The sequence below is a fragment of the Microcaecilia unicolor genome, unplaced genomic scaffold (assembly GCF_901765095.1).
Source record: "Microcaecilia unicolor unplaced genomic scaffold, aMicUni1.1, whole genome shotgun sequence".
In the NCBI taxonomy this organism is placed as follows: Eukaryota; Metazoa; Chordata; class Amphibia; order Gymnophiona; family Siphonopidae; genus Microcaecilia; species Microcaecilia unicolor.
The window spans coordinates 100,167-118,399 of record NW_021963179.1 but is presented as its reverse complement, the minus strand read 5'-3'; the positions used below and the strand labels follow the sequence as shown (position 1 = coordinate 118,399).

Sequence of the window (18,233 nt, the reverse complement as noted above, 5' to 3'; positions counted from 1 at the left end):
CTGTTGAATGGGTTGGCACTACGATGCTTGACGTTTTGCTGCAGGACCCTTTACCTGAACTTCAGGGAGCAGTTCTGCCAGTCGAAAGGGAAGAACTTGACGTTGATGGGGCAGGCAGTGCGGAATATGGCAGGGGGAAGCCAGTACACATAGCCATTATCGTGCAGCAGCACATTGCTGTAATAGGCCGCTACAAAGGTTTTATCGTTACTGTGCAGGAGAGAGAGAGACAGAAAATCTTACTTATGCTATTAACCCAATGCAGCAAGTCACTTACTACTACTACTACTACTACTTAACATTTCTAGAGCGCTACTAGGGTTACGCAGCGCTGTACAATTTAACAAAGAGAGACAGTCCCTGCTCAAAGAGCTTACAATCTAATAGACAAGTGAACGGTCCGCTACCCAGGTACAAACAGATTGTGAGCCCACTAAAGACAGAAAAAGTATCTGCACATAATATATGTAAACTACTTTGCTTTGATTGTGTTTGAAAGGCAGTATATGAAGTCTAATAAAGCATAAGCAAATATCAAATCCATGACCCTTTTTCTAATTACCAAGAATGCCACATACTATTGTTTCTGAGGGAACTTGAGACATTCTAAGGACTGAAAAATGTGTCCAAAAGCACCTTCCCAAGACAGAAGGATTCAGCAAAATAATGTTGACATTTTTTTTTCAGTTTTATCAGCACAGCCCGACATTACAAGGCCTAGTTTTGCTTTGACATTCCATGAAGGCAAAAGAGGGCTATAAAGAGTAAGGCCTCGATATTCAGGTGTTATCTGGATAGGACCAGCGCCCCACCTGGATGGCTCCCGCTCCGGGTCTAACCTGGATTTGCAATGGCACAAAACTGTATAATGCTGGTAAAAATCTGATTAGTACCGGGACAGAACCAGGAATTATCCAAGCTCTGCCGATCTTCAGTGGTGATACCCGGATCACTAATTGGTTAACTTAGGACAGAACTCTCCATCCAGGCCCCACCTCTGAGTATTGCCAGGGCTCAGGTAACTCCCAGGGGCTGCCAGAACCGGGTTTTCAGTGCTGGTAACCAGATAGAGGCCAGCATTGAAAATCTGGGTCTAATTTAGCCAGCAACAGCCAGCGTTAAAAATAAACAAAACACTGGGCACTGCTGGCTAAATATTGACCAGAGTTTTTATGGCAGAAATAGAACAGCAAAACCATCGAACTAGACTTAGGGTATGTGGGATACCAGGATCCAGAACGTCCTGCAATGGGATGATAGGTTTGTGGTTCAAGGGATCTCAGACAGGCAGGTCTCAGGGGTAAAGGCAAAGCCAGTGGCAAGGATGAGAAAGAGATCTTACTTGTTCTCCAGGATGATCTTGGGTTGCCAGACCATGTCAGGTGGAAGGCGGACGATGGAAATGTTACCGAACTCGGATTTATTCCATGCCAGTCTGATGTCGTTCCAACCCTAAACAAAGCAATAACCCAGAGAAAAGCATTAGCCCTATCCCAGGCTATGTCATGTTTATACAGGTGCAATATTCATTCTTATGTTTTGATCATTCCACAGGGTCACTTTTTGGCCATTTGACTTGGATCCAAGGGCTGGAACCCTTAGGCGAGGATGGTCGTTCGTGGTGTTTAGCTCTCTACCACCCAACCCTACTGGTGATGTAACAACCACTGTCAAAGCAGGAGGAGTAAACCTGTTAATGGCAAATGTAATAATTTCCCTTGTCTGGAATTTTTAAAAAAAGAGGGGGTACCGCTGCCTTGCTGTGGGGTAGAGTCACTGTTCTGAAATGCATCTGATCAGGAAAAAATATTTCTTCACTCAGCATATAATTAAACTCTGGAATTCACTGCCAGAGAATGTGGTAAAAGCAGTTATATTAGCAGGGTTTAAAAAAGGTTTGGATAATTTCCTAATAGAAAAGTCCATAAGCCATTATTAAGATGGACTTGGGAAAATCCACTTCTTATTTCTAGGATAAGCAGCATAAAATGTGTTTTAATGTTCTGGGATCTTGCCAGGTACTTGTGACCTGCGTTGGCCATTGTTGGAAACAGAATTCTGGGCTTCATGGACCTTTGGTCTGTCCCTGTATGGCAACTCTTGTGTTTTAGAAATACCACACAAGGGACAGCTGGCACCAAGGGACATTGTGAACGGCACTAATAAAACGTAGGCACTAATGTTAATGCATGTGTCACACATGTAAATATTTAGAATGCACAATCAGCCCTCATTCTATAAAATTGTGCACATAACTTAATTATAAGCTGCTAACTGGAATCAGCAACCAATTATTGGTTATAATTGGTGCTAATTGGCATGTGTGTAACTGCTCCTAGTTAGCATTCTATAAATTATATAAGAACGTAAGAGTAGACATACTGTGTGAGAACAATGGTCCATCTAGCCCAGTATCCTGTTCCCAACAATGGCCAATCCAGTTCACAAGTACCTGCCAGAAACTCAAATAGTAGCAACAATCCATGCAGAATCCCAAGGGACAGCAAGATTCCGGAATCCCAAAGATTCCATGCTACCAACCCCAGAGCAAGCAGTAGCTTCCCCATGTCTGTCTGGGTTTGAAAAAGGTTTGGACAAATTCCTGGAGGAAAAGTCCATACTTTGCTATTGCGACAGACATGTGAAGCAACTGCTTGCCCCGGGATTTGTAGTACGGAGTGTTGCCACGATTTGGGATTCTGCCAGGTACTTGTGGTCTAGATTGGCCACTGTTGGAGAACAGTATACTGGACTAGATGGACCATTGGTCTGACCCAGTATGGCTACTCTTATGTTCTTATATTCTTATGACCTTAAGGTGGCCAAACGGGTAGAAAAAGCGATGTGGTCTACAGATCAGCCCATACCACAGGCTTTTCACAGAATGTGGCCAAGTGGTGGAATGCATTACCAGAGCCATAGGGTCAACACCACCTACAAAAGCTTTCAGAAAAAAACTGAAAACATTTTTATATAAGAAATTCCCGTTGATAGATGTGACTTAAATATGTTTTGTAAGGCATCCCCGATAATCACAACCAGATCATGTATACCTCCCCTACCCGACTACAGCTCTGCTGTCTTACCCGTGGGCTTTGTGCATACACCAACCCTGTTTACGCTATTCTATCTGCTCACTACCTATCATGCATGCGTGATATGCATATGTAGATCTGATTAATCTTAAGAAAGCCACATACAACTGAGGCCCAGATGCACAAAACCTAACGAGCCCACAACTTGCGTTTTAAACTGGTTCCAGCCAGTTTAAAACGCAAGTAGTTCACCCCGGGCATGCACTAAGGGCATTTTCCCTGCCACGGTAGCAGGCAACGAAAACGGAATGCAAATGTTTGAAAAGCTATTATAATGAGCTGCAGTACCGTTGCAGCCCATTATAATGAGATGCACTACCGTTTTTCCGATTCCCTTACTGTAGGAACCCTAACGAGATGTCTGACCTCTTGTTAGGGCTCCTGTGAGGGAATCGGAAAGGAAAAGGGCCCCCAAAAAAGGTAAAAAAGAAAAAAAAAAGCAGGGAATGCATGTGAGGGGCGTCCTTTAAGGACGTACTCTCCCTGTGCTTCTGAGAGACGTCTTTTTTTTGCATTTTTTTTTAGCTCTGCCGGCGCTGGTGTTTTTTCCCCCCATTCTATTTTGTCTTCGCCGCCCCTCCACAGCAAAACTTTTATGTTTTCCTGGTTGCCGGAGAATCGGGACGTCCCTTTAGATTAGGCTCCTCTTCCTGGTCTCTTCAGCCAATCAGAGCGCGTTTCGCTGACAACAGCCAGCTAAGCCCGCTTTGATTGGCTGAAGAGACCAGGAAGAGGAGCCTAATCTAAAGGGACGTCCCGATTCTCCGACTCAGGTACCGAAGGACTAGAGAATGCAAGTGAGCTACAACGAGTAGCTCATTTGCATTCCCTATCGTTGATGCATTCCCGTTCCCTACCGATTCGCTATGGAATCGGTAGGGAACGGGAATTACCAATGTCTTTAATGCATCTGGGCCTGAGTCCTCAACACAGATGATGGGGTGTGAATCCAATCAAGCAGATTGTGATTCCACCTGGGACAGAAAAAGTACCTGCATATAATGTGTACATACATCTCGTAGCACTATAGAAATGATCAGCAGTAGCGGCAGACGCATGAATGTCCCCCAGTTTAAGAAATTATTGTTCATTACGTTGGAAGAGGAGAATGAAGTAGAAGGGCGCAGATGATTTGTGCATGTTAAAATTGATATGTTTATAAGTTATTTATGTTTTTAGTATATCTATGGGAACCGCTGAAGATATAAAACACATGATAAATTCTTTAAATGAACGCATAAATAAAAGGGAAAAAATTGTGTAAAAACTCCTACGTTTAAGACTACCTTTGGGGTACAAGAGTGTCTCTAAAGTCAGTAAAGAGCCAAGAGGCTGAATTAATCTCCAAATAACTTTCTCATCGAGGGCACTAAGGGCTTAAACACTTAAATTTGGGATTTTAATGTACTTTAATTTCAGCACTTACATTGTGCTTTTTCAATTTCGGTTCGTATCACGTAAGTGTTGACCTGATCTCTAGAATTATTGACTGCTAGGGGGCATTTCTGTAAGGGGGGGCACTAGCAGGATCCTTTTCTATAAAGGGACGCAGGTTGCCAGAGGACTGCCGTAAGAGGCAAAATATACACCCCTAAGTTAGACATGAGTAAATACGCCAGCCAGAGAGACGGTAAAAGTGTGCTTACTGATCCGGCAGAAATCTGTATGTAACTCAAACTAGCCTAGACGTTACATGTTTAAGTGTGAGTCCTGTCCATGTTCCACCAGACCCCGCCCTGTATAGACCCACTGGTAAAATATGCGCATGTATTTACAGAACAGCATGTAGGCAGAATTTTGTGTTTACACAGGTATAAGTGAACACATATTTCTTGTATCCAGGGCTTTTTTTGAGCGGTACTTGGGGGTACTGAGTACCGGCACCTTTTCCATTGTCTGCTAAAATTGACCCACGGACACCAGGTTTTAATGAACGCTCAGGCTCTACACAAAGAGCAATTCTGCCTTGTCATAGATTCTGCGACCGGTTGCAGGGGGGCCTGGTTATTGTGGGTGGGTCCCTCAGTGATCACCCCACCCCTGGCATTTGAGTACCGGCACCTTTTTCGCTACAAAAAAATGCACTGCTTGTATCCCACTATTATCCAAAAACAAGTTTGGGTTCAAAGTGGCTTACAATTTACATTTTGGTGGAGTTACCATAGTGTTGTGCAATGTGGAGAGGGCATCTATAGTTCGTGTGGTTATTCATAGAGTTTTTGAAGAGACAGATTTGAAGTGGAAAACGTAGTGGTATTGTGTTCAATTGTAGAGTTTTGGCGATATTTATTCATATAGTTTTTGAAGAGGTAGATTTGAAAAGAAGGCAACAATATCTTTATGATTAGCTGTAGAATGTTTTGAAGAGGTAGGTTTTCATTTCTTTTCTGAATTGGAGGAGATTTGTGGTGCTTCTTATGGTTTTTGGTATTAAGCACCACCATTTGGAACCCAGGTAGCTAAATCCTGCTGTGTAGATAGTTTTGTACATGGTGTTTCTTCAGAACATAAAAGAACTTGGTGGGTGCCGTGATAACTCTGTAGTGATAGGTAGTTTGGGGACCAGCGTTGCTGGCAATTTACTATTGGAGGCTCTGCCTTGTGTAATTGCCAATGGAATGGAGGAGTGACCTAGTGGTTAGAGCACCGCACCGGTCTTGCAATCTTGCTCATATCACCCCTCTCCTCAAGTCACTTCACTGGCTTCCGATCAGGTACCACATACAGTTCAAGCTTCTCCTACTGACCTACAAATGCACTCAATCTGCAGCCCCTAATTACCTCTCTACCCTCATCTCCCCTTACGCTCCTACCCGAAACCTCCGTTCACTGGACAAATCCCTCCTCTCAGTACCCTTTTCCACCACCGCTAACTCCAGGCTCCGCCCTTTCTGCCTCGCCTCACCTCATGCTTGGAATAGACTCCTGAACCCATACGTCAAGCCCCCTCCCTGCCCATCTTCAAACCCTTGCTCAAAGCCCACCTCTTCAATGTCGCTTTTGGTACCTAACCATTATACCTCTATTCAGGAAATCTTGACTGCCCCAATTTGATTGTCTGTATGTTTTGTCCTTTGGATTGTAAGCTCCTTTGACCAGGGACTGTGTTAAACTATGTTAAACTGTACAGCTCTGCGTAACCCTAGTAGCGCTTTAGAAATGTTAAGTAGTAGTAGTAGTAGTTGGGTAGATGTAGGAGTAGGTAGTTTCTGTTTACTGGGCTGCCATTATTGTCATGAATTACATGTGTAATTAGAATGCAACCATTGGCCAAGTACCTTCTAAAATTGCCCTAAATGTGCAAAGGCAAAGATATGATTGAATGGAATTTATATTGGAAGCAGATCAACAATCCAGCTGACTGGGGGTGATGGCCCCAGAAATCTGCACGGCTTTTCCTCAGGCAAATGAAACTCTCCTCGCACGATTCTGATTCCACCTGTTGCCACTGATACCATGCACAGAAAAGGACACATCTCCATAAAACAAAGCAAGTCATTTCATTTCAGTTTTCAACGTGCATGCTGCATCTGCCACTTCCAGACCCTACACGGAACGAACGACACACGGAGCCCTGTTAAACTTACATGCTCAATCCAGACGTTCGTTGTGAGGGTTTCATCGGTCTCTTTCTGCAAAACACACAATTGAGAATGGTTTAGAAGGGTAACTTTAGCAGAGCAGTCTTTGCTATAATCTCAGGGGGGGGGGGGGTTTCAGTTTATCCAACCTGTACAGTTTCATATAGAGTGCGGGGCACTGCTGCTCTGCTTCCCTACACATCATCTCTGCAGGCTGCATCCAACCTGAACCCAATATACCTTTTCCATGTGATGGGTGTGAACAGAATATGATGCCTGCTGCAGAATGAAGAAAACACGTATATGGAGGCGGAGGGTCTCTGCCTGAGAAAGCAGTTTCTGTAGCCAAATGGAAATGGGACTTGATATACTGCCTTTCTGAGGTTTTTGCAACTACATTCAAAGCATATAAGTACATATATTCAGGTACTTATTTTGTACCAGGGGCAATGGAGGGTTACGTGACTTGCCCAGAGTCACAAGGAGCTGCAGTGGGAATTGAACTCAGTTCCCCAGGATCAAAGTCCACTAGGCTACTCCTCCACTCATTCCACCAATAAGAGCCAACCTCATCAGTGATGTCACAATGGCTTGATTGCCCGATACTTGGCTCACTTCTGATATTGTGATGTCATAAGGGAAAGGGAAATGGGACTTGATATACCGCCTTTCTGAGGTTTTTGCAACTACATTCAAAGCAGTTTACATATATTCAGGTACTTATTTTGTACCAGGGGCAATGGAGGGTTAAGTGACTTGCCCAGAGTCACAAGGAGCTGCAGTGGGAATTGAACTCAGTTCCCCAGGATCAAAGTCCACTTCACTAACCACTAGGCTACTCCTCCACTCTAAGGAAGAACAGCACTCAGGGGCTGATACACAGAAGCACACATTACATAGGGGTGCCATTGGAAAACATTCTGAGGGGACGTCATGCAAATGAGATGCACTGAGCCCTTTTTGTGCATGGGTCGCTTTTTTGCAATTCAAACTTGTCAAATGCATTTCACAGGTTGTACAAAGAGGCTGATGCACAGCAGTAAAATCTTTGGTGGTCCAGTGGACTGCCTACCAACCCCCCCCCCCCCCCCCGAACAAAAAAATCCCTGGTGGACCACCTCCTGACCCCTCTAACCCAACTCTCCTACACCCCCTCACATCCCTGGTGGACTCCAAACACCCCCCTGCACCCCCTCCCGGCCCCCCATGCAAAAACACCCTGGCAATGTAATGGACCACACCCCTCCCAGCTCCCTCCAAGCAAGAATCACCCTGGTGGTCTAGTGACCCCCTCCCCATACCTTGAAAACGATAGAGGTAGGAGGGCAGGAGCAACACCCCTCCCTTCTCAAAATGGAGGTGCCCAGCCCCTGTCCAGTGAATTCTGGGATGCACTGGGTGGGGTTAAGCATCATTAATGTAGTTTTCTTACTTATACGGTGCTTAGCTCTGCCCGGTGCATCCCAGAATGCACCAGGCAGGGGCTGGGCACTGCCATTTTGCGCAGAGTGGGCCCAGAGGCAGGAAGAAGGGTATGTTGACCCTGCCCTCCTGTTTTCATCGTTTTCAAGGCATGGGAAGGGGGGGGGGGGAAATCACTAGACCATCATGACAATTCTTGCTTGGGGGGTCAGGAAGGGGTGTGGGGGAAGTTTGGGGTTCCACTGGACTACTAGGGATTTTTTTCTGTGGGGGGTCAGGAGGAGGTGCTGAGGGATTTGTTCCATGGGGGTGTGGGGGGGTGGGGGCCAGGGCCAGGAGGGACGTTGGGTCAGGTCAGCAGGGGAGGGCTGTCCTGAGCACCTAACATATGGAGTAGTTTGCGTCCCATAACTTTATTTATTTGTTACATTTGTATCCCACATTTTCCCACCTATTTGCAGGCACAATGTGGCTTACATAGTACCGTTATGGCGTTCGCCATCTCCAGTAAAGAAACAGATACAAAGTGGTGATGTGGTCCAGACCTGTCATAAAATTTTGCACGGCAAAACGTAGGCTGCTCAGGTCTGTGCATTGCTCGGAATCCTCGTTTTAATACTAATGAGCTCCTTGCAATGCATTTGCACAGGGTTTTTGGTAGTTGCTAATGGCACGTGTTAGAGTCATGGAAAACCCCTTAGTGCATTACCCGCTAAATAACCGGGTCCAAAGCAAACGTTAATAGCTAGGCAAAGCTTTGTACATCAGGCCCTCAGTCAGCCAATGAAGGCAGGAAACTCAGGAACACTCAGTCAGCCAGAGGATGCTCAGTCACTAAGGGGTAAAGCCTGGGAGAAGCACAGGGGGGGGGGGGGGGGGCTAGAATAAGCGGCTACAGCTTAGAAGAGACAGCAGCAGTGCTTTTTTTTGAGGGGGTACTTGGGAGTAACATAGTAACATAGTAGATGACGGCAGAAAAAGACCTGCATGGTCCATCCAGTCTGCCCATGACAAACTCATATGTGTATACCTTACCTTGAATTTGTACCTGTCCTTTTCAGGGCACAGACCGTATAAGTCTGCCCAGCAGTATTTCCCGCCTCCCATCACTGGCTCTGGCACAGACCGTATAAGTCTGCCCTCCCCTATCCTAGCCTCCCCCTAACTGCTCCGCCACCCAATTTCAGCTAAGCTTCTGAGGATCCATTCCTTCTGCACAGGATTCCTCTATGCATATCCCACGCATGTTTGAACTCAGTTACCGTTTTTTTTGAGGGGGTACTTGGGAGTACTGAGTACCGCCACCTTTTCCATTGTCTGCTAAAATTGACCCATGGACCCCAAGTTTTAATGAAAGAGCTCAGGCGCTCCACATCAATTCTGCCTGGTCATAGATTCTGTGACTGGTTGCAGGGGGCCTGGCTATTGTGGGAGGGTCCCTCAGTGATCACCCCAGCCCTGAAGGGTGGCCTAGCATTTGAGTACGGCACCTTTTTTACTAGAAAAAATGCACAGGACAGCAGTAGACACAGGATGTAAATTCAGGGATGAAGCAACTTCTCCAGAGAGACTACACCAGACAGCTGAGACAGGCTTACTAGAGAGATGAGATTAGAAAGCGTCAGACCCAGGTAGACATTCACAGCTTCATCCTTGTTTTTCACTGGACGCAGGTCTTTGTTGTACTTGCGCTCCAGAAACAGGTGGTTGATGAGTCTTTCCTCTTCATTAATGCACAGACCTGTCAGAGGAAGGATGTGAGTGGCCCAGTGTTCAGAGCAGACTCTCCACCCAGACCCCAGATCAGGGCCGCCGAGAGACTAGGCCGGGCCCGGGGCAAGGCCGCCCCACCTCCACCCCCCTGCCGCCCCCTGTCGCTCCCCCTGCTGCTACCGCCCTCCGTCGCTCCCCCCGCCGCTGCAGTCCGTGGTCTCACCTGCCTGCCTCCACAGCTCCGGGACCCTGCATTCAAGGCGGCAGTTGCAGATCGCCTCTCTTCTGGCCTTCCCTCCCTGTGTCCCGCCCTCATCTGATGTAACTTCTGGTTTCTGCGAGGGCGGCACACAGGGAGGGAAGGCCTAAAGGGAAGCGATCTGTGACTGCTGCTTCGAATGCAGGGGGCCCAGAGCCGAGGAGGCAGGCAGGTGAGACCGGGAACTACAGTGCCGGTGGCCTGACCCCCTTGGAGGCCCGGGCCCGGGGAATTTTGTCCCCCCTGCCCCCCTCCTCTCGGCGGCCCTGCCCCAGATACCACCAGCCAGTCAGGGTTTCAGGATAGCTACTCACAACTCCCCAAACTGAGGACCCCCCCCCCCCCACATTCCCCCATGCATATATGCATGTGGTTGCTTTCACCGTCTCATACATATTCAGTGTGGCTATTCTGAAACTCTGACTGGCTGGTGGGTCCGAAGGCCTGGGATGAGAACTCCCTCCCCCTCCCCCGCAGTGTTAGCGTAATAGACTGAGAATGAGGGAACAGGGTTCAAATCTGCTTCTTCCAGTCACTTTTCTCCCATTGTCTCTGATAGTTTGACTCTCTGCTCTTTGGGGCAAGCACTTGTCACTCCTAAATACCTATTGCCACTGTGCTGTGTCTACCTACATCCAGTAGCATTATAAAGCGGTAATATTACTGCCCCTCTCTTTCTATGCCCCACTTGGAATCAAATCCCACCGCTTCAACTCAACGCTTTACCAGGTTTCTGCCCCTTTAATGAAGCAAACTGAATTTCTGGGGTACAGCTTCAGAATTGGGGGGGGGGGGGGACAGGAGCGACCATGCTAAGCCCGCTTTTCACTGGAGATTAAAGTGAGATAAAAAGAATTCTTTATTGCGTTCATTCAGACAAGGTCAATAGAGCACAACCTGTCTGTCTGTCCTGTTTCCCTTCCCCAAATTCTGACACAGTCCTCGTCTCCACTACGTCCACTGGGAGGCCGCTCCACGCATCCACCACCCCTTCCGTGAAGGAGCAATCTCTTTAGATTCCTCCTAAGCGTATTTCCTCTCTTCTGCCCCTGCCCTCTCATTCCAGGGTCCTCCTTCCAACACACCCCCACCAGACCCCCACATCCCCCCATCCACATAAGTGCATACACACTCATTCACACATTACCCCTTCATCTTCACCCCTCCCCCCCCCCCACACAGGACCCCTGCATTCCTCCATCCACATATAAATGTACTCACTCTGCTGCTCCCCAGTATCTCTCCACACTCGTCCTTCCCTACACCCCTTCCCGTGCACTCCGCTCCATGGATAAATCATAAGTACATAAGTACATAAGTACATAAGTAGTGCCATACTGGGAAAGACCAAAGGTCCATCTAGCCCAGCATCCTGTCACCGACAGTGGCCAATCCAGGTCAAGGGCACCTGGCACGCTCCCCAAACGTAAAAACATTCCAGACAAGTTGTACCTAAAAATGAGGAATTTTTCCAGTCCATTTAATAGCGGTCTATGGACTTGTCCCTTTAGGAATCTATCTAACCCCCTTTTTAAACTCCGTCAAGCTAACCGCCCGTACCACGTTCTCCGGCAATGAATTCCAGAGTCTAATTACACGTTGGGTGAAGAAAAATTTTCTCCGATTCGTTTTAAATTTACCACACTGTAGCTTCAACTCATGCCCTCTAGTCCTAGTATTTTTGGATAGCGTGAACAGTCGCTTCACATCCACCCGATCCATTCCACTCATTATTTTATACACTTCTATCATATCTCCCCTCAGCCGTCTCTTCTCCAAGCTGAAAAGCCCTAGCCTTCTCAGCCTCTCTTCATAGGAAAGTCGTCCCATCCCCACTATCATTTTCGTCGCCCTTCGCTGTACCTTTTCCAATTCTACTATATCTTTTTTGAGATACGGAGACCAGTACTGAACACAATACTCCAGGTGCGGTCGCACCATGGAGCGATACAACGGCATTATAACATCCGCACACCTGGACTCCATACCCTTCTTAATAACACCCAACATTCTATTCGCTTTCCTAGCCTTCTCCACTACTGCCAACTCCAGACTTCGCGCCTTCTGTCTCGCTGCACCCTACGCCTGGAATAAGCTTCCTGATCCCATCCTTGGCCACCTTTAAATCTAGACTGAAAGCCCACCTCTTTAACATTGCTTTTGACTCGTAACCACTCGCCTCCACCTACCCTCCTCTCTTCCTTCCCATTCACATTAATTGATTTGATTTGCTTACTTTATTTATTTTTTGTCTATTAGATTGTAAGCTCTTTGAGCAGGGACTGTCTTTCTTCTATGTTTGTGCAGCGCTGCGTGCGCCTTGTAGCGCTATAGAAATGCTAAATAGTAGTAGTAGTAGTCTCTTGTAACCAGAGCTAATATTGTGATGTCATAATGCCTCAGTCCACCAATAAGAGCCAACCTCATCAGTGATGTCACAATGGCTTGATTGTCCTATACTTGGCTCACTTTTATTACATAGCTCTTTGAGCAGGGACTGTCTTTCTTCTATGTTTCTGCAGCGCTGCGTACGCCTTGTAGCGCTATAGAAATGCTAAATAGTAGTAGTAGTAGCACATAAATGCACACACGCACATGACCCCTCATCCGCTCCCTTCCCCCACACATACATACACACAGGACTCTTCCCAGTCACATGGAACTCCACAGCACAGACACCCTCACACAAAGAGGGCCTTCTCTTCTGAAAACACACATAGAGAACTCCCCTTCTCCCTCCCCCTCACATAAACATACAGAATTTTCTTCCCCAAACACTGCCTCACCCCCACCCACCCACCTACACCCACACAGAGGACCCTCACATTCCCCCACCTACATAAATGCAGACACACAGGACTCCTCTCCATACATACACACACAACCTCCCCCCCCCCCACACACACACACAAGACCCCCACATTCCCCCATGCACATAAATGCACACACACACACACACACGTATAACCCCATCATTCTCACCCTCCTCTCCCCACCCACCACATACACCTACATACACACAGGACTCTTCCCCCTCACATGGCACTCCACAATACAGACACCCCCACACAAAGGGGACCCTCTCAAAACACACATTGAGAACTCCCTTTCCCCTCCCCCACATAAACATACAGAACTCCCTTCCTCAAGCACTGCCTTACCCCCTCCCCACACATATATACACACAGGATTGTCCTGCAAATACACAATCTGTCTTCTCTCCAGCCCTTTCCACCCCTCCAAAGGTCGCTGGGGCCCACATTTATTTACATTTTACTTCAATGCAAACATTGCAATATTCAGAAAACCACAGCAACCTCCTGCACCGGGTGGGGAAAGTTTAGATAAGTCAACCATAAATGACCTCCATTCGTGTGAATAATAATGTCAGCTTTCCATTTTAGGCCAGTCAGGGACGTTAAAAGATTTTGGAGGCATATTTTCAAAGCACTTAGCCTTCCAAAGTTCCATAGAAACCTATGGAACTTTGGAAGGCTAAGTGCTTTGAAAATATGCCTCTTTATAATATGAGCCTTATGCAGTGTTGAGATTTTTATCCGGTTAATGTGGCATTATATTCAAATTAATCTGCTTCATTCTTGGGCAATCCAGTTCCAGTCTGGTTGGAAGCCCGAGTCCCAGAAGAAGCTGGATCCCTACCTGAGAAACAGGAGGTGGCGAGCAGGGCCAGGAAAATGAGGAGCCTCCCCATGGTCTTCTGCACGGCTGGCTTTGTGTCTTCTTCTCCTGCAGAAGGACAGGAACAAGCGATAGAAATACAACCCTGGAATGAGGACAGACAAGGGCAGGTGCAAGAGGAAAAAAAGTTTCAGAACAAGCCTGGCCAAGGATTGGAGAGAGAAATGTGATCATTTCCTTTTCACAAGCAGGGGGAGTTGTGTGTGGACAAAAAAAATTAGAAATATAACAACTTTAACTGGAGAAATTGATTACTTTATAGAAATATACATGCACCTTGACAGAAAAAAAAAGGAAACAAGAATTAAATGCAATGAAAAATCATACTGGCTAATGAGTCTACAGCCAGTTTGTCCCTGGACTTACCAAGCTGCAGTAAAAGGACAGATGTAACCACCTAACTCAGATTTAATCTAAGAATGTGTGACTGGAAGAAAGACGTCAACACAGCTAATGTACGGAGGACAAGATCCGACACACTTTCTGCTAGGGGTGTGCAGACAGATAATGTTCATTTCATGTAGTTTTAGGGAATGCAATTTTTGGTTGTTTTTTTTTCCATTCTGTGGCTATTCGTATGGTATAACAAATATACAAGCTCGGTGTGGCAGAGTCAGATAGCAACAACTTGAAACTGTCTCCAGATTTGTACACAACTTATCAACTAGATGACTCCTGCTACCTGACAGATGATTATCCCTTCAGCCTTAAGATGTTCCTGAATCACAGGAAGTTGTGGCCAGGGCATCTTGCTGGCATTCACTCTATAGCCCAGCTTCCCTTTCTTCTCTGTGTGAATAGAGAGAGGTCTCCACCCTCTTGCATCTAGCACAGGTCACAACTTTCTAGGTTCTGGTTCCTTCCATCATAGGAGCCGACTCTGTGGCTGCTTGAGTACCCCCAATATTGAGAAAATTGCTTGAATGTGTCCAGGGAAGGATTGTTTCCATTAGGTTTAGCACCCCCAATAATTCTGAAAAGTTGGCTCCTATGCCTTCCATTACTTATGCCTAAGAATCTACTGGTCTGGGTGACACAGCAAAAAGCTTAATAGATCTGGATTCTACTTTGATGAGGCTTGGCTTGAAGGCTCTCCATAGCCGATGGAAGGTCAGAGGCCAGGAGATGTAGAAGAATCCAGGTGGGGTCTCTGTTTTATAGTCCGAGCCTCTCACCAGTTTCTTCTAGCCCTGTTTGGAAAGGGTCAGACACTGAAACAATGCACGACCTAACAATCTTCCGAAAGCTACTGAAAACCGACCTATTCAAGAAGGCATACCATAACGATCCATCCTAAATACGAAACAATCAGTCTCTACGTCATCTAGACAAAACCGAACTCTCTTCACTTGACTAGTTAACCTCATTGCTACAAATGAAAGTTCCGCAATACGCACTACCACGTTATTTCTCATGCTGAACTCTCTATAGTCGATTATCTAACTTATGTTATAACTCACTCTATCACTCTATGCAATACCATAATGCACTCTACTTTACCATGTATGTATGTGCCTTAATGCAATTCTCAACCCGGAAATGGCGATCGAGCCTGCAAATTGGTGGGGAAAATGTGGGATACAAATGCTACAAATAAATAAATAAATAAATGTCACTTACAGGTTTTACTCTTTTGGTGGTTTAAAGTAGGAAAATTGAATCTGTGCAGGTAGCTACTCATGACAGATTCCCAAGTGTCCTGCACAAACACGCTATGGTTATACCATTCCTCAAAAAACCTTCATAGACTCTGCTTTTCCTTCCAAATATGTCTCAACTCCCTCTTCCCTTTTGCATCCAAGCTATTTAATTGTGCTGTTCACTGCCTTTCTTAACCTTTTTTTCTTCTTTCCATCTCAAGCTGTTCTTGATCCACTACAGTCTGGCTTTCACCCTCTACGTTCAACTGAAACAGCCCTTGCCAAAGTCTCCGGTGACCTTGTTCCTCCTCAGGACCTTTACCCAAATCTTCATCTTTCTTGACCTATCTGATGCTTCTGACACTATTGATCACCACCTATTCCTCTGCTGTCTTCGCTTTGCCAGGTTACCGCGGGAGCCCTTACTGTCACCTCAATGGGTGGCGGTGAGTGCTCGCCTCCCCCCTCCCCACACGGCCACACGGTAAGACTAATCTTACCGCATGGTCATTTTTTAAGGGGCTTTTTACCTGCTGTGGTAAAAAGGGCCCTGGTGGGCAGGAAAAACGACCTCTACTGCTACTGCAGGACCCTTTTTCCTGTAGCTTAGTAAAGGGAACCCTCTATGAACACAGTCTAGACTTGCGAAGGAAAGTTTACACTTTCACCTTTGAAGAGCAGAATGATCTGCCTGCCTGTCCTACTGATTTGTTTTTCATTTGCCTCTAGCTGAAAGTGGTGGCTCAGTCCAGGTTTGGCTTTCTGTAATGCAGTTACACACTAACCCCCCCCCCCCCCCCCATCTGAAGCTTGGGAACTCTGAACTGACAGGGATCTGCGGAATTTCGAGCTGCTCTGTGAAGACTAAGCCACAGATGGTAGGATCTATGCTTGGGGGAGGGATTCTGTTTCCTCCTCTTAAAACTCATGGGTCCATGCAAAAACCATTGCTGTGGGTTTAACCTGTTTTTTTACCTTGGGTTTTACTCCCTGAGCAATGCAGAAATGGTTTCTGTGCAGGTGTTAACTATTTTATTTATTTAGATTTTGCTCATATCTTTTTCAGTAGTAGCTCAAGGTGAGTTACATTCAGGTACTCTGGATATTTCTCTGTCCCAGGAGGGCTCACAATCTAAGTTTGTACCTGAGGCAATGGAGGGTTAAGTGACTTGCCCAAGATCACAAGGAGGAGCAGCAGTGGCATTTTGAACCGGCCACCTCTGGATCCCAAGACTGGTGCTCTAACCACTAGATATGAAGCAAAAAAAGTGAGGAAAACGAAATGAGAATACCCAAAAATGCTTTATTATATAAAAAATGACCCGACACGGCCGTGTTTCAACCCAAAGGCCTGCCTCAGGGGTCTCGAACAACCTCAGATGATCTGGTGTAAAACGTACACTGTTGGAAGTGTGCTACAACGAAAGCTTCTTTGGTCTCCTCTCTTCCCCCCAAAAAATATAAAACGTCAATACCATGAACAAGCCTGTTCTGCGTCTCTCCTAAAGGAACGTGTGTACAATTGCCAGGCTTGTTCCTGGTATTGACGTTTTATATTTTTTTTGGAAGAGAGGAGACGAAGGAAGCTTTCGTTGTAGCACATTTCCAACAGATAGCTCAACTACTATAACTACCTTAATCACCCCTCTCCTTCTTCCTTCTACTACTACTACTACTACTATTTAGCATTTCTATAGCGCTACAAGGCGTACGCAGCGCTGCACAAACATAGAAGAAAGACAGTCCCTGCTCAAAGAGCTATGTAATAAAAGTGAGCCAAGTATAGGACAATCAAGCCATTGTGACATCACTGATGAGGTTGGCTCTTATTGGTGGCCTGAGGCATTATGACATCACAATATTAGCTCTGGTTACAAGAGACTACTACTACTATTTAGCATTTCTATAGCGCTACAAGGCGTACGCAGCGCTGCACAAACATAGAAGAAAGACAGTCCCTGCTCAAAGAGCTTACAATCTAATAGACAAAAAATAAATAAAGTAAGCAAATCAAATCAATTAATGTGAACGGGAAGGAAGAGAGGAGGGTAGGTGGAGGCGAGTGGGTACAAGTGGTTACGAGTCAAAAGCAATGTTAAAGAGGTGGGCTTTCAGTCTAGATTTAAAGGTGGCCAAGGATGGGGCAAGACGTAGGGGCTCAGGAAGTTTATTCCAGGCGTAGGGTGCAGCGAGACAGAAGGCGCGAAGTCTGGAGTTGGCAGTAGTGGAGAAGGGAACAGATAAGAAGGATTTATCCATGGAGCGGAGTGCACGGGAAGGGGTGTAGGGAAGGACGAGTGTGGAGAGATACTGGGGAGCAGCAGAGTGAGTACATTTATAGATTAGTAGAAGAAGTTTGAACAGGATGCGAAAATGGATAGGGAGCCAGTGAAGCGACTTGAGGAGAGGGGTAGTATGAGTAAAGCGACCCTGGCGGAAGATGAGACGGGCAGCAGAGTTTTGAACCGACTGGAGAGGGGAGAGATGACTAAGTGGGAGGCCAGCAAGAAGCAGATTGCAGTAGTCCAAACGAGAGGTGACAAGGGTGTGGATGAGGGTTTTGGTAGTGTGCTTGGAAAGAAAGGGGCGGATTTTACGGATGTTGTAAAGAAAGAAACGACAGGTTTTGGCGATCTGCTGGATATGAGCAGAGAAGGAGAGAGAAGAGTCAAAGATGACCCCAAGGTTTCGAGCTGAGGAGACAGGGAGAATGAGAGAGCCATCAACAGAAATAGAAAACGGGGGGAGCGGGGAGGTGGGTTTGGGGGGGGGGGGGAAATGAGAAGCTCGGTTTTGGTCATATTTAATTTCAGGTGGCGTTGAG

General features: G+C 46.4%; 1 protein-coding gene across 1 annotated transcript in view; it reads right to left on the bottom strand.

Moving 5' to 3' along the window:
* Positions 1–13,809, bottom strand: part of LOC115459049 (acetylcholine receptor subunit delta-like) — a 42,091-nt gene extending 28,282 nt beyond the window's left edge. Inside the window, exons 1-5 of the mRNA XM_030188914.1 lie at positions 13,731–13,809; positions 9,697–9,839; positions 6,683–6,727; positions 1,343–1,452; positions 55–210 (exon numbers count right to left, since the gene is read on the bottom strand). Of these exons, the coding sequence (XP_030044774.1) occupies positions 55–210; positions 1,343–1,452; positions 6,683–6,727; positions 9,697–9,839; positions 13,731–13,782 (506 nt within the window). The 5' untranslated portion in view covers positions 13,783–13,809. The remainder of the gene's footprint in view (positions 1–54; positions 211–1,342; positions 1,453–6,682; positions 6,728–9,696; positions 9,840–13,730) is intronic.
* Positions 13,810–18,233: the final 4,424 nt, after the last annotated feature.